The sequence below is a fragment of the Propithecus coquereli genome, unplaced genomic scaffold (genome assembly GCF_000956105.1).
Source record: "Propithecus coquereli isolate 6110/MARCELLA unplaced genomic scaffold, Pcoq_1.0 Scaffold85, whole genome shotgun sequence".
Lineage (NCBI taxonomy): Eukaryota > Metazoa > Chordata > Mammalia > Primates > Indriidae > Propithecus > Propithecus coquereli.
The window spans coordinates 5,707,370-5,724,100 of NW_012154729.1; the positions used below are offsets into that span (position 1 = coordinate 5,707,370).

The window sequence follows — 16,731 nt, forward strand, 5'->3', positions numbered from 1 at the left end:
ATATTTGTGTTTGTAATCTGTTTCAAAATAAGCGACATACAGACATCAGGGCACTTTGTTCCTGATGCTATCTACAAACAAGGACTTTTTCTACATAATGACTAAAATTAAAGTAATTAACAAAATTACTTATAATTTCTAATATGCAGTTGTCCAAAAAATGAGGTAACCGTAAGTACAGTTACATTGCTTATAGTAAAAGGAAGCGTTATTTTACAAAACTTGGGTTTCAATTAGATGTGTGTATATACATGCACACATACATGTATATATATGTATTGGCAAATATGTATTTCTTAGTGTGGGTCTCATTGAGAATTTGTAATATACTGCTTTATAGCATAGAGAAAGTGGTTGCATACATAGGTATTTGCTGTCCAGTGATACTGTAGTTCTGTTCTGAGTGTTGTACGGCACCTAAAAAAGTGAATGCTTTCAGTAACCAGTGAACAGTCCAACACGGTTGATAAAACAATGGGGATCCACTCAACAGTGTAAGAGCCAAAATGGATTAGGAAGGAGAAGGCCTCGTGGAAGAGATTGTGAAGGAATGGTAGGATTTGGGTAAGACAGAGGCCTTGGAAATGCTATGTCCAGAAGAGACCAATGTAAGTCCTGGGCTAAAACAAAAAGTACAGAACTGTGTTCAGTGGACTACAGCGCTAAGATCCATCTGGTGGGTGGCAAAGGAAGGAGGAAGACATCGGATAGTTGGAATCGGAAAAAGTTTTCAGGGCTTGGGTACCAGCAGGAGGAGGAGCCCAACTCCTTTGTTGGAGGAGGACCGTGGTGCATCGTGAGCAGCGTTGCAGTGTGACGAAAGTGGAAGTTTAGATTAGTGTAATGACTTTCTGTAAACTGGACTGAAGGAGTAAAACAACGAAACCTGCTTAAGCTATTGCCTTTTGCCCTTTGTGTAGGTGAGATAGGAAATGAGGATCTGGGTTCAGGTGAGTGGACCTGAGGATAGCAAGGAAGGGTCAGTCTGGGGAGAACTTCTTGGAGCAAGAAATAACAGAATTTGGTGACAGTTTTGAATAAGAGATGAAGGAGAGAGACCCTGGATAAAATAGGAGAATGAGGCCATTGATACCTAAGTTCATGGAATAAGTATAACACAGTCCAAAAACACCCCACATACTATCTGTAAAAACAAGCTTCCGGCCGGGCGCGATGGCTCACGCCTGTAATCCCAGCACTCTGGGAGGCCGAGGCGAGTGGATCGCACAAAGCCAAGAGTTCGAGACCAGCCTGAGCAAGAGCGAGACCCCGTCTGTACTAAAAAATAGAAAGAAATGATCTGGACAACTAAAAATATATATATAAAAAAAAGCCGGGCATGGTGGCGCATGCCTGTAGTCCCAGCTACTCGGGAGGCTGAGGCAGGAGGATCGCTTGAGCCCAGGAGTTTGAGGTTGCTGTGAGCTAGGCTGACGCCACGGCACTCACTCTAGCCCGGGCAACAAAGTGAGACTCTGTCTCGGAAAAAAAAAGAAAAAACAAGCTTCCATTTCTCTTTCTCTCTCCCCCTCCTTCTCCGCTTCCCCCTTTCCGCTCTCCCTCTCCCCTTCCCCTTCTCTCCTTCATCCTCCTCCTCCCTCTCACCTTTTTTTTTTTTCCCTAAACAGAGGGGACTCACTATGTTGCTTATACTGGCCTGGGACTCCTAGGCTCAAGCAAATCCTCCCACCTTAAGCCTCCCAAGTAGCTGGGACTCCAGGTACATCCCACCACTCCCGCTATGCCAGGGTACTCTCAAGAAGTAGTTTAAGGAGGCTTTCTAGAGGAAGTAGCAAGTTATAATCATTAGATACATTTATCTAATGCAATTTTTCCTCGTTTAAAGACTTAGAGATGGTAAATGTTAGGCATCTATCTTTAGGGTCTCAATTCAGAGTCCTAGTTTTACTGACTATAGCAACAGATTAATAGAAGACTAATGACAATTATAAAAACATGAAGGGCCGGATATAGAACATTTAAATCTTAGTCATTTGAGGTACTATACCTTTTTAAAAATCAAATGATTCAAATACGAGGTAAGGCCCTGTAAAGCAGTGTCTTAGGCTTTGGGGTATGTGACCCTCTTTAAAAATTATTATCTTTCCTGTTCAGGTTTGTTGAAACTCGATCCTTTAGGAACCTCCTGGCATGAATTTGAGACCCTGTTTGTCCCTCTCCCCCGCCCCCTTTCTGCTGCAAGGTGCACACACAAGTAGCAGCTGGTGCGCACACAAACACTCCGTGCACGCTGGGGCGGCGGAGGCAGTTATCATGGTGGCAGCAGCATCGTTCTTGGCTCTGGACTTTGCTGAAGTTCCCACCTACCTGGGATGTGTTAGGTTTAATACATGATAGCCAACACTTACAGCACTTACTCTGGGCCCTGTCATAAATACTAATTCGTGTAGTCCTCACAGTCACCCTGTGAAGTAGACACTACTGTCTCACCTTACAGGTAAAGACATTGAGGAATAGGGAAAGTAACTTGTCCAAGGTGACACAGTTAACATGGCAGAGCTGGGATTTGAACCTAAGCACTCTGTCTCTGAAATCTGTGCCTTTGACCACTAGCTTATGCTACCACCCTGGTAGGTAACCTCTGTTTAGGATACATGGCTGTAGAATCAGAGGTTTTCTATGAAGTCCGAGCTGCCTGGTTGCTGCAAGTGTTGTAAGGGGGCCCTGGAAGGCTGTGGAAATACAGCCAACCTAGTCAACCCAAATACAGACTTGGGTTCCCAGGAGGGCCATGATCAGTCCACAGTTCATTATTTCTTTGTAGACCCTTTTCTCCCCAGATTACAAAACAGTATGTTCCTAGAAGACTATCCCCTGCGTGAAACATGAATCTTTGGTGCCTTTAAATGCTGTGGCTGTAGAAGGAAGCCTTCTCTTATCTGTACCTTGATAGCAGAGTATTTTATGACTGAAGAACCTGCTGGGGCTTCAGGCAGAAGAGGGGGTTTTATACAAGCTGGCCTTGAGAATTATTATTAATGAGTAAAACAGAAGCAATCCACATTTTTTATTATGCAAGATATCTTGGGATTTAAGCTAGTTTCTTCTCTCACTTATTAATATCAAATTGAGAACATCTCCAGTAAGTGCCTCGTGGCACCAAGGACTGGCTGAAGCAGTCTGTATTTGCTCTTCTGGTTTCTCATATGTATTTTTTTTTACCTTTGCAATGGTAACACAATGATTTAAGTAAACCAAGTAAATTTGGGGGTTGTAGGGATTGTAGGAAACAGGTATGTGTCTAATAAGTGGTTTGGAATATGCTGTAGGCTCTCAAGAAAAGGTGGGATATTCTTAGAGCCAGAAAGACCTGGGCTAGAATCAGCTCTGCCGCTTACTGGCTTTATGACTTCAGACAAGTCACTTTTCCCATCTCTAAAATGGGACTAATAATTCTAATCTCAGATTCCTAAAAGGAAAAATAAAATAACATTTATGTGAAGCATTTAGAAAATTATTTGATGTTTATAAGTCCTTAATAACTTGTGGCTTCTCTTTTTTGACAAATCTGAACCATCTTTCCAAGATCCTGTCCTCTCAGGCCATCCTTCTTGAGGCCTGCCCCTGTCCTTTAAACAAATCATTGCCTGCTTAGGCTTTGGATAGTAAAAGCACTCCTTTATTTTTGTGTTTATGTTCTACCAAATTGTGATTTCCTAAGGGATAAGAAACTACATTTGATAATCTTACTGGTGCCATTAGATAAATTAGGTTTAAAAGTTTCGTTTCTTACAATAACAAGACTGCTTCTTTATGCCATCACAACTAAGGGACCGAGTCAGAACGCATGGGTGTTTGAAGAAGCAGGCACCTGGGTTCTCTGCAGTAATTATTATGGTGCCCTCAGGGCAAAATGTCCCTCGGGAAGGAAGGGATCACACCTGCCATTCTGTACGTTGTGGATCTTAACATTTATCATTTGGTAAGTGATCACCCATACTCTGCGTGGAGCAGCAGAGAGCCATGAAACACATGTTTCCTGAGTATTTGACCTCTCACATGAGTCAAAAGCCATGAACTGTTCACGGTTCTGTCTGTCTTGAAAGCAGTCCAGCACAGCCGCGGCTGCAGGTTCTTCTTGCTCTCATTACAGACAGCTGAGCAAATGTGAACATGAGGGACAACTGGCTGCCCCAGTTGGCTCTTAGTCAACCACTGATTCACTTAGTAAACACTAAGGTCCTATTTGAGGAAGGAGTGTGGGGCAGACCCACGTGGCTTATTAGACCATCCTTCTCTTCAAGGAGGCTTCCAAATGTTGGGGAACAAATGTTATACAAATACATATCATGCCTAGCAGAATAAGCACTGTAAAAGGAGTAAGCGCAAATTTTGGGGAGATCATAAAGGAAGCCATCAGTTGCAGCTGGCCATTGGAGGGGCAGGGGAGTGGGAGAACCTTTGTGGAAGAGACTGTTTGAATTGGCCCTTGAAAGGTAAATTGGGAAGGAGGCCATGCATTTATCTTTTAAAAAGATCATTTTATTCAGTCCAAGGAGATTAGAGTTTTTGTGTTGACGGCCTCATTTGAAGGCCTAGCACAACTTCAGAGTAAAGCTGTTTTTCCATACGAGAAATAAATACTGTGCTAAAATGTTGATTGAATATACTTTTTTTTTCTTGGGTAGACAGAATCTTACTCTTTTGCTCGGACTAGAGGACAGTGGCATGATCCCAGCTCACTGCAACCTCCAACTGCTGGGCTCAAGCAATCGTCCTGCCTCAGCTTCCCTAGTAGCTGGGACTACAGGTGTTTGCTGCCACACCTGTCTAATTTTTCTATTTTTTGTAGAGATGGAGTCTCACTGTTGCTCAGGCTGTTCTTGAACTCCTGACCTCAAGCGATCCTCCTACCTCAGCCTCCCAGAATGCTAGGATTACAGTCAGGAGCCACCGTACCCGGCCTGAATATACTTTTAATGGTCATTTTTGTTTTCTTTTGATACAAATAAAGTCAGCTTTTTAATTCTAGTTGCCATCTGGTGATAATATTGCTGGCTGATATTAGAAATATATAACTATTCAAAAGTAGCTTCAGTATTGCAAAAGGGAAAGAAATGATCAATTTTCCTTCTACTCCCTCAAAACTGTTACTTCTCAGCCCTGTCAGTTAGTAGTGTTCTGATCCATTTATAATAAAATTCTATATGACAAATCATCTAATACATAGTTTTTCATCTAGTATGTGTTACAGTACCAAAAATAAATTAAGCCCTGACCTGCAAGAATAATTTAATTACGAGGCTTAAATTTGCTTTGGGAATGCACTTTGGGGCTCAAGTACCAAATGCCAGTTCCTGCCTCAGTCTTACATAGCAACTTTTTAAAGGACATGAGCCAGGTGGTGACCCTGGTGTGACTTTGAGTGCCTTGGGAATGGGGATAGAGGAAGTGGCTGTACCAGTTTATGAGCTGGGTGTGCGTGACCACATTGTGCCTGTTACTTGCAGGAGCGCGTACATGGTGTTCATCTCCGGGCAGGAGGCATGTCCTGCCTCCTTCCGCTAAGGGTCAGATTATGATAACACACGTGGAAAATATGGTTAGAGTAGCGCTAATACCCAAAAGTCAGAAAAGGAGGGGAAAATAAATCGGCCGATCACCAGATCTGACAGTTACTCTAGCTAAGTTTGGTTCTGAATTTCCTAGCATCCAGCGCAAAAAGGGAGCGTAATTGTTGTCGTCTGATACACACATCCCTGTTGTATTCACTTATTCAGGAAGCTATGCTTTAGGAGACAAATTATTTTCCTTTCATATAAGGCATGCATGAACAGGGCATGGGTTAGAATAAAAAGTTACTTGGTTTACATTCAAGCTTCTGCCTTTGAAGATGGGGATGGGGCCAGGATTCTTCCAGTTCTGGAAGTCTAACTGCTGTGGCAGGTCGGTGTCGTTGAGAGTGCGCTTTTTTAACCCTTACTGTGTGGTCCGTAATGTCAGTCATCGTCCTGTGTGTCTGAGAGGGCACCAGGAACCCCTCAGAGAGCTCGTTCAGATTGAGATGCCGAAAGGCTTGGCAGGACAGGTGCTGCGTTTATAGCCATCTTTATAGCCATCGTAAGCACAGTTCCCCCAAGAACACCCACCTTGCATGTTTTGGGGGTAAAGGAGGTGGTGATTAAAGGCTAAGGAAACAGAGAAGACTGGCCCGGCCATGCTGGGCTGCCAGGCTGGGCCTCTTTTCTCTGCTCACTGGCCGAGGACCTTGGAGGCTCATTTTTCCTGGGGGCGGTCCTCGCAGAGCAGAAGGGTGATATTCCCACTGCCCCTTCCTCGCTGGCCTGCGCTCTTCCCTGGGGAGGTTTTACTGACAGACACTGCCAGAAACCTATGGGAATGCACAAGCATGTGTGGGAAAGTTTCCAGAAATACCCCTGCCGCCCCGGGAAGGCCTAAGTTGAGTGTCCAGGGGCTCTTGCTCCCCTATTTTTTACCTTCTCTTCTGAGTTAGGAACTAAAAGCCTAGGTGGACGTTTGTTCCGTGTTTAGTCCTAAAATTGGGGCTTCCTACTGCTTTTTCAGAACTCACTATTCCCCTTCTCCCCACAAGAAGGAACTGTGAACCCCTCCTTCGAAAAGCCCTGGTTCTCGCTCCCACGCCTGGAGAGGTGAGGGCAGATATTGAGGGCTCACTCTCCTTTCCTGGACTTGCCTGTTTTCGAGGTACATGGGGTCCCCAGGGCTCCTCCTCCTTCTTAGAAACAGCCCTCTCTGGGTGTTGCCTCACATTCCACATAGTGCCCCCCTAGCCCCCACCATGACTGTCTTTGACCTGTCCCTTGATGTTAAGTGTAAGGGTCGGTTGTCATCACCATTCCCTTCTATCCTTCCAGGGACAGTCTTTTTAAATCTGGCTTTTTTTCCCTCCTTTAATGTAATTCTTATGTAGGCTGAGTACCAGGTCAGACTGATTTGGTAAGGGATTAGTTTGTATTAATCGAAAGTGAGTTATAAGCTAATTTGAAGAAATATGCATTTTTTAGTGCATATAACTCAAAGTAGATTATCAGTGTTGCCTGGTAGAGGCTTAATGAGAAGATAATTATTTCTAATTACAGTATCAAGTGTTTGTGAGTGCTTGAGGATGCTTGAAGAATTTGTTTTTGAGAATCTTAAACACTACCTAATCTCCTTTACACTATTAATTTGCAGCGTCTGGAGAAAGGATCGGGCTGTCAGAGGTATGTGTATTCCAGCCTCTGGTCCAAATGATCCTTAATTGCGGAGTAACAAGATTTTACTCCACCTGCACTCAGGAAGTCGAACTTTTGACGTGACAGAATTGCTTTTGTCTGGGTATGTGGGGAAATCAGACCTTTGTGGTAAAACCACTGACTCAGTTCCCGTGGTGCACTTACTTAAAGTTCAGAGTGTACTGTTGTCAGACTCGAACTATGAAAGGAAATGTTTCTTGTCTAAACAAATTAGAACAATCATTTTACCATGACACTTTACTAATAAAATGTCCTTTTGGATACCACGTGAAGATCCTTAAGATTTTTCCTTTCCAGAATGTAGTGGGGGAAAATGTCTGTCTTCTTCCAGAGAATGTAGGTATTTGAACACTATGTATAGATGTCCACATGAATGTATTAATATGTCTCTAGTAACAGAGGACAAGGAGGCTTATCAAGCCCTCAGAGTTATTTTTCCAGTACAGGTTAGCTCCATTAGCAAGAAAACCAAGTGTTTGGTGCTGGGACCTAGTGGCTTGGTTATCTTCCCTGGGTTCCACATTCCCTGACTGCGTGGGCATTTTGCAAGTGCGCGTCAAGTGACCACAAGATGGCAGGAAGGAAGATGGGTCAGTAGTAGCACATGTACTAGTAGCAGAGAAGTAGAAAAGCTCCTTTCTTCTGGTGGAACATATAAAGGTACTCCCTTTAGGGCCATGCTGGGCCGCCCTCCTCTCAGCCATATCACCCAGCACAGGGAAGGGTGCCTTCCTTCCCTCCAGGCAAATCCAGGGCTTAGCTGCTGTTTGCTTTTCCCCACACAAGTCCAGATATCAACTCCTCAGTTTTGGGGCCCTTAGAAACACAGCTTACTTCTCCACAGGTCCTTTATCTAACTTTTCTTATTTTTAACTTCTATTAGTACGTCTCTCTCATTTCTCTCTTCTCTCAGTGATTGTAAATGCTTGGGCATTGTTCCAATAAAAGCAGTAAGCTTTTTTATCCTCATAAAATTATTTGGCCTAAATCACAGTTTATAAATATGGATCAAGAAGGATGGATTTTATAGACGATATCAAACCCAACTGGTGTGCTCCGGGAAGCAACACCAGGGCTGTTGATTGGAAGTTACAGAGCTGATAATTTCAAGTTCAGCCTGAGGGAGGATTTTCTGACAGAGTAGTGTTAATCACACCCAGAGTGTCCACACAAGTCTGGATGACCACGTGGGGGACGTTGCACGATGGGTTCTCATATGGTCGGTGGCTGAGCTCGTACAGATCTTGCGAAGTCCTGCATATTTCATAAACCCGAGTTGAACCCCAGTTAAGCTGTTTATTATCCACAGGCTTCAAGAAACACATGTACTCTTTATAAGTCTTGGTTTTCTCATAAAAAGAGGGTTGGTGTGGAGAATATACGAATGCATAAAAAAATCTTCAGCACAGTGCCTGACTCATAATAAAAGTACTCAGTCGTGTTAGGGAGGCAGGCTCTGGAGACCGACTGCATGGATTTCGGTCCTGGCTTTGCCATTTTGCTAGCTGTGTGCCCTGAGGCGGTTTACTTCTCTGTGCCTAGTTTTCTCATTTTTAAGGTAGTAATCATAGTAGAACTTACCTCAGAGACCTTTTAGCAAATAAATAAGGTACTTGACATGTCACTAACATGACATCTCTCCTCCTAGGCATGCGGTAGGATGATCCTCCCCGTCCCCTAGAAGTCAGGGAGGGCCAGTGTAATGAGTGGAGGAAGCCACAGGTGTGTCTCCTGCGGGGCGAGTCTTTGGGAGCCAGTGGAGCGCTCACCGGCAGCATTCCAGGTGGTGGACGCTCCAGCACAGCCTGGGTCCCTTGGCCGACTTGCAGCACACTTTTTAGCATGAACAGGAAATAAACCTTTCTTTTAAAGCCACTGAGATTTTGACGTTGATACCATGGCAAAGCCTGGCACATTCTGACTGGCATATCATAGGAACAGCCTTGACTCTAGACCTGAAGTAGAGTTCGGCTAAAATGATTAATAGTGAAAAATGTCAGTGGTATTGACTTGGATACCTAGGCTGCCAAGACTTATAAAATCCTTTAGATACCGAACGTGCAGATCCGTGGGCCCGCGTGTAAATCTGAACTCATGTGTACTCTGGAATACCTCTTGTCTTGGAAGTAACAGCCTGTTTGAAGGACCTGACCCTTTTCTTACAATGTCTGAGCTCAGACAGCCTTTCTGTAAGCAGAGGCTCGTTCTATCCAGCCTTGGGACTAAGCAGACATTTGTCACTTGTCACACATTCTGGCCATTCCATGCTCCCCGGCGCCTCAGAGAACTCCTGCCTCCATCCACATCCTTTGGGGGCCCACAGGAGCCCCCCATTCTCCTTTGCAGTTCTGTTTCATGGGGGTTTGGGTAGCGTATCTCTGCGTTGGTCAGCCTGCCCTCCTTGTTCCTTTCCCTCTGGAGCTTTCAGGGGTAAATACGAACTGTGCCGGGAGACAATAGGAGACAGCCATCTTCTTGAAGGCTGAACAGTGTGTTCCTCACGGCCCTGGTGAGGACTTGCCCGCGTGCTGGTGAGTAAGGTGAGCTAACGTGGGGTGTTGTGCTGAGGCTTGGTTCATTGCAGAGATGACTCAGGGTCAGATTTTGACGTCTGTCCAGGACTGAGGCTTTTCCTCAGCCTTTGTTCCAGAACACTGAGGTGACAGTGGAAATGTCTCTGCTGCCGGAAGGAAAACACAATTAGGAATGGCATTTCACTAGGATGCTGGTGGTCTGCCTTTCATCTAAGGTAATAACAGCCAAGTAATTCTGGGAGAACTCAAAGAGGCTAGCAGTTATTTTTAAAAGCAAAATCTTTTCTGTCAAAACAGTCATACATTTCATTTTTTAAAAATTGAAAAATACAAAAGAATGATAAAAAGAATGACTCCTCACAAGCCCTCGGTGCAAAGGTAAGCATTGTCGAGCTTGTTTTCCTTTCAGTTTTTACATACATTTAAAAATGAAATTGAATTTACATACACTTTAAAACAAAACTGGGATGGTAACAGTAACAAACATTTGTTGAAACCAGTCTGTGTGCCAGGAGGTCTTTAAGCACTTTACATGCATTATCTCATTTATTCCTCACAATGACTCTTTGAAGAATCATTATCTCCATTTTCAGGAAAGGAAACTGAGGCACAGAGGGGCTAAGTCACTTTTCCAAGGTCACACAGTTCATGAGAGTGGTGCCAAAATGGAAACCAAAGCAGTCTGTCTCCAGAGCCCTGGGTCTTGGCTGGTGCTCAGTACTGTCTCTCCGTAACAATAGCTTGGATTTCCTTTGTTGGAATCGTGCAGTATTCTGAATTGTCTGGTTCCATCTCCTTGTACCATAGATTAGGAAATGGAAGCCCACAGATGTGACTCAGTTTACCCAAGAGCACATAGCTAGTAAACGTCAGTGCCAAATCGGAGCACAGTCACCCGACCCACATTCAGCATGCACGTTGACTGCAGGTGACCCATGAACCATTGTCCTCCTCCCCACGTCCTGACCCTGACAGCAGGCTGCACTGTATAGCGTGCTGTATAGGGACAGAGCCAAGTTCAGATTAAACGAAGGATGGGCGACTCTTGCAGCTTGCTTTCTAGCACATACACGTAATTTCAGTTTGTGTTCAGGGAATTTATGGGCATCTAACAATGATACGTACAGCTGGCTCAATTTTCCTTGTTGGGCTAGGGCTATAAAAGGTGAAAGGTACAGCCCAGCAATATAGTTCCAACTTTTTACCCTCATCAAACATTTTTAACTGAGATTTGCTGACAAGCAGTAAGATTGATTGATTGGGGCTTTCAATGCTGTCGCTTCCCCCAGCCTGGACTCTTGAGGACATGCTAAGCATTGTTGTAACTTTAGAGTGAGTCAAAAGTCGATCTGCCGTCTGTGCGTAAACACTCCTGTGGGCATGGGGCTGGGCTGCACCAGCAGGCTGGGAGAGAGCGAGGCTTGCTGCACTGAGACTAGAGTGAGACAGCCGGTTTAGAATTAAAGCAAGAAGAACAGGTGCTGACTTATCGCTCATTTTGGTAAGGTAAAGTGTCAAAACTTTTCTGTCTTCTCAATAGAGAATGCTGAGCCGGTTTTTTTGGTAACTTAATCTAATTTTATTTGTGAGCTCCAGGAGGGCAAGAATAAGTTCTTAGGAGAGTCACAAACAATGTCAAGCGAAAAATGACAAGAATATGTGTATACAACAGGCAAAACATACATACGCTGTTTGACATCAGGACTGTGGTTACCCCTGGAGATGGGGGTGATGTAGTTGTGATGGGAGGGGACACAAGGGTGGCTTCTGTTTCTTTGGCCACTGGTTACACAATGCGTTCAGTTTGTAAAAATTCATTGAGTTTTATACTTATTAAGTGTGTTCTTTTGTGAGTATAAATTATATTTCAATTAAAGTTTAAAAGTTCATATTTGCATTTGTGTATCTTGTTGCACATTGATACTCAGAAAAATATTTATTTAGTTGAATCAGTTTAAAATGGTACAGGATTTCTTATCTAGGAGGTATTAGGAAACCATCTCCACCTGGAATTGTCAGAGCTATATGGGCAGAACTTCCGAGGTCATGTTTTGATTCAATTGAAATGTATTTTATTTAGGTTATTAAGTATGAAATGTCTGATTTCCATAAATACAAAGTTTGACAATTGATATCTCTGACATTTCACTTTGACATTTCTAGTTTTATGTTTATTATGAAAGTATATCCTCAGTCTTTCAAATGCACATTTTGGCTTGTGGTTATCTTTCAAATTTTTTTAGAGCAATTTTTGTGAAACCATGGATAAGTCAAAAATCCGTGTGGCTAATGAACGCATACTATGTCAATGATTTAAGAAGTTCCGTTTTGGTAATTTTAATCTTGAATGTGAGCCATGTGGGCAACCTGAGACCAAGGTGGATAATGATGAGGTGAAAACTGTAGTGGAAGAGAATCCATCTCAGCCTATGTGTGAATTAGCAGCAAGGTTTGATGTTACTATTTCAACAATATTGGACCATTTGAAACAAATGGGCAAGGTAAAGTAGCTGGATAGATGGGTACCGCATGAATTAAATGAGTATCAGAAGAGAAATTGTCTCGAAGCTTGCCTTTCTTTGCTGTTACGACCTAAAGGTGAACCATTTCTATGCCATATTGTTATGTGTGATGAAAAATGGATTCATTTTGACAAGCGTAAGCATTTGGCACAATGGTTGGATAAAGATGAAGTGCCGAAACAACTGTCCAAAACCAAATATTCGTCAAAAAAAACCAATGATGTCTGTGGTGGTCCAGCTCTGATACTATCCACTACAGCTTCATGAATCCTGGTCAGTTGATTACAGGGGATATCTGCTGCAACCAGTTGGATGAAATGATGAGGATGCTTGTAATTAAGCAGCCAAGATCAGTCAATAGAGACAGACCAATCCTCTTGCAAGACAATACTCAACCACATGTTGCACAAACAACACTTGCTCAAACTACAGGAGCTGGACTTAGAAACTCTCTGTCATCCAGTGTATTCACCAGACCTTGCAGCAACTGACTACCACTTCTTCCAGACTTTGGACCACTTCTTGCAGGGAAAAATATTCAATTCAACAAGCTGTGGAAAATGCCTTTTGCGATTTCATCACCACTTGCTCTCTAGGCTTCTTCACTGCTGGCATAAATGAGCTACTGTTAAGATGACAAAACTGTGTCGATAGTTTAGGCACATACTTTGATTAATTGTACTGCTTCTTGTTTGAGATATAATAAACTACACTTTAGATTCAAAATCAGACATTTCTTATTTAATGACCTAAGTAAATGATTTCCGTGTAGACTTCTTTGAATAAAGAATGATGTCACCTTAGTTCAGCAAACAAACAGTTATTGGCAGCTCCTGTGAACAAGGGTAGTACTAGCACTTCAAGTTGGGTACAGCTATGACATCATCTCTCCCTTGAAGGAGCTTGAGTCTGTGGGGGTTAAAGTACACAGGTGTGTGACAAAAGGAAGAGTAAAGTAGTGCCACAAGGTAAGCACACAGCAACGGGGAGTATCACAGAAAGCAGAGGCAGCATTCCATTGGGACCAGAAGAAGCTTGATGGAAGAAGGGGCATTTGAAATGGATTTTGAAGAATTTGTAGGATATTTATAAGTAGAAGTGGATGGGTGGCAGGCATTGCGAATATCATGTATACAAGGAAATCTGTAGAAAATTCACATACATTTGGGGAATTCAGGATTGTAGGTTCACTGAAGATAAATGGTATTCTTCAGGTGCAGGATGAGGCCTGAAAGGTAAGCGAGGGCCTTACAGTGGCCAGGTTGTACTGTTTCATTGAGGAGGCCTTAGGAAGCCAAAGAAAGTTTCTAAGAAGTAGAGGGGCATGATCAAATATGGTATCTCCAGTAAAATCAAGTTTCCAGCCTCACTGATTCTAGAGTTACCATTAATTGCCCCATCTGCCCAAAATAAACATTTTCTAAGTTTAACACACTCTTCGTTGCTGTAGTTTGCACCCGTTCCCATTTGGCTTCACTAATAAGCCCCCGGTCCATCGAGTCCTTGAGCTTCCTGTGGTCATCCCTCTAGGACGTGCAGGTTATCGTATATCTTCTTCATTCCCTATGTCCCTCCTTCCCCTTCGACCAGGTGCAGTCACAGTTCCTTTATCCCTTTTTCATAGAGACTGTTTTCTAGTCTTACAGTGATGGGGCATTTATTTCCTTCCACTGTTTCCTATGCGATGCTCTTCTGCCAGATAAAGCAACCAGTGTCTCTCATTCCTGGCAAAACTGTGCTTGGGAAGAGAGGGGCCAGGTAATACTGTTAGCTAACTTGTGTCAGCTCTGAAGTAGGCCTGACTTGCCTACCTGGGACTATGTCTGGCTCTGCCATTGGGCTCCCTCTGGAATAAAGCACTGGGTAGGATTAACATGTGGGCAAAAAACATCAATATGCATTGTTGGAAATGGTCCCTGTTGAGTCTGGGTCACTCAGGGTGAGGTCTGTCAATTTCTTACTGATTTTTTTCCCATCAGCATCTTAGTCCCTAAAAAAAGGGTAACTTGTGCTAAATAGCATCTTGCCTTCCATTTGATTTCTGTTGAGACTCCATTATTCTAATCAAAGGGATGTTCAGTTGACAAATGAGATGCCTCAATTTATAGATCTTATGAATCATTGTTTGGAGATTATGTTCAAACTCTACAAAGACCCATTTTTTTGGTCCCCTGAGGACATTAATAGCAGAGTGATCTGACATGGAAAGAGGATTACAGTTAGGGTGACTTGGATTCAAATCCTGGCTCCTTCACCCTCGGCTTCTGCTTGTTTATGGGTGTAGCATGTTCTTTGCCTGGCACGGTCACGAAGATCAGGGAAGACAGCCCATGGGAAGTAGCCATAGAGTCCGCTCTGCCTTTCCCTGTCGGAGCTCAAACCGGCCACGCCTTTACCAGCATGCTCAGTGCTACTTTATGATTCTTTTCCCTGAATAGCCTTTCAGTGAAAAAGCTGTTTATTGTGGTCTTAGTATTATTATCATTGTTTTTCTTTTTTTTTTTTAAATCACCGCGATATGTGATTTGGGATTGTTTCCATAACTAAATGCTGTTGTGTTATCCAGTTTTAATAATTGGATTATTAAAATTAATCTTGTACTATATTATTCTGTCACATTTGTTTAATGATGAAAATAATTTATGAAAATAATTTTCTTGTGTTGATGGACGCACCTGCTAATAACATCTTTTCTTATTTCCTCCTTTTGAAAAAATTCTCCTTCTGTCAAAATGAGTGAGTTATGAATTGGATACATTTCCCATAATGCTGAAGTTCCCAGTGAATGGGGCATTGCTGGCTTCCCAGTTACCTGAGCACTTTGGGAAACCAGGACTGATGGGTGACCTCATTCTGTTTTGCATTTTCTACCCTTGGGAGCAGAGAGTTGCCATCTCATCACACAGAAAATTGGATACCCTGGGAGCTCTGAATCTGACAGCTAGTTAGTGTAGAAGCTTGCAAGAAGGAATGAGGCTGTCCTGTATTCAACCAGAGACGGTAGGAGGGGGGTTTTATCCTGTGAAACTTGTAGTTTGAAAATCTGGGACTTAAAGTATATTTGTTGTGTGTGCACAGATTCAGTCATAGTAATTGTCCCTTTGACTTCGTATTTTAACGTGCTGCTTTGCTGTCTCCTGTAGGTAGAACGTCATGACATGAATACCTTAAGCCTGCCCCTGAACATACGCCGCGGGGGGTCAGACACCAACCTCAACTTCGATGTACCTGATGGCATTTTGGACTTCCACAAGGTCAAACTCAGCGCAGACAGCCTGAAACAAAAAATTCTAAAGGTAACAGAGCAGATAAAAATTGAGCAAACATCCCGCGACGGGAATGTTGCAGAATATCTAAAACTAGTTAGCAGCGCAGACAAGCAGCAGGCTGGACGTATCAAACAAGTCTTTGAGAAGAAGAATCAGAAGTCAGCTCACTCCATTGCCCAGCTGCAGAAGAAGCTAGAACAGTATCATAGAAAGCTCAGAGAGATCGAACAGAATGGAGCCCCCAGAAGCTCAAAGGACATTTCCAAAGACCACCTGAAGGACATACAGCACTCTCTGAAAGATGCCCACGTGAAATCTCGAACTGCTCCCCACAGCATGGAGAGCAGTAAATCGGGCATGCCGGGGGTCTCCCTCACTCCCCCCGTGTTCGTGTTCAGCAAGTCCAGAGAGTTTGCCAACTTGATCCGGAATAAGTTTGGCAGTGCTGACAACATAGCTCACTTAAAAAATTCCTTGGAGGAGTTCAGGCCTGAGGCGAGTGCCAGGGCATACGGGGGCAGCGCCACCATCGTGAACAAACCCAAGTACGGCAGCGATGACGAGTGTTCCAGTGGCACATCAGGCTCCGCCGACAGTAACGGGAACCAGTCCTTCGGGGCCGGGGGAGCCGGCACGCTGGACAGCCAGGGGAAGCTCGCCGTGATCCTGGAGGAGCTGAGGGAGATCAAGGACACCCAGGCACAGCTGGCCGAGGACATCGAGGCGCTGAAGGTGCAGTTTAAGAGAGAGTACGGTTTTATTTCTCAGACCCTGCAGGAGGAGAGATACAGGTATTTCTAAGTTTTCTATAGGCATTGTTTGAGAAGCATGAGTTACTAACTGCAGAGAGACTGCTTAAAAGTGATAAGCTAATGGTTGTATTTTCAAGAAATATGATATGGATCAGAAAGCACTTAATGATCAGTACAGGTTGAGCATCCCTAATCCGAAAATCTGAAATTCAGAATGCTCCAAAATCTTTAACTTTTTGAATGCCAACATGAGGCCACAAGTGGAAAATTCCACATATAGGTACTTGACACAAACTTTGTTTTATGCGCTAAATCATTGAAAATATAATATAATATTATCTTTAGACTATGTGTATATGAAACAAATGAATTTCATGTTTAGACTTGGGTCCCATCCCTCAGATATCTCATTGTGT

The 16,731-nt window shown here is 43.4% G+C and overlaps 1 protein-coding gene across 1 annotated transcript in view; it reads left to right on the plus strand.

The window, feature by feature from the left end:
- The window catches only part of TMCC3 (transmembrane and coiled-coil domain family 3), a 220,385-nt gene that overhangs the window by 197,211 nt on the left and 6,443 nt on the right, over positions 1-16,731 (plus strand). The window contains exon 2 of the mRNA XM_012664006.1: positions 15,438-16,354. Within this exon, the coding sequence (XP_012519460.1) occupies positions 15,453-16,354 (902 nt within the window). The 5' untranslated portion in view covers positions 15,438-15,452. The remainder of the gene's footprint in view (positions 1-15,437; positions 16,355-16,731) is intronic.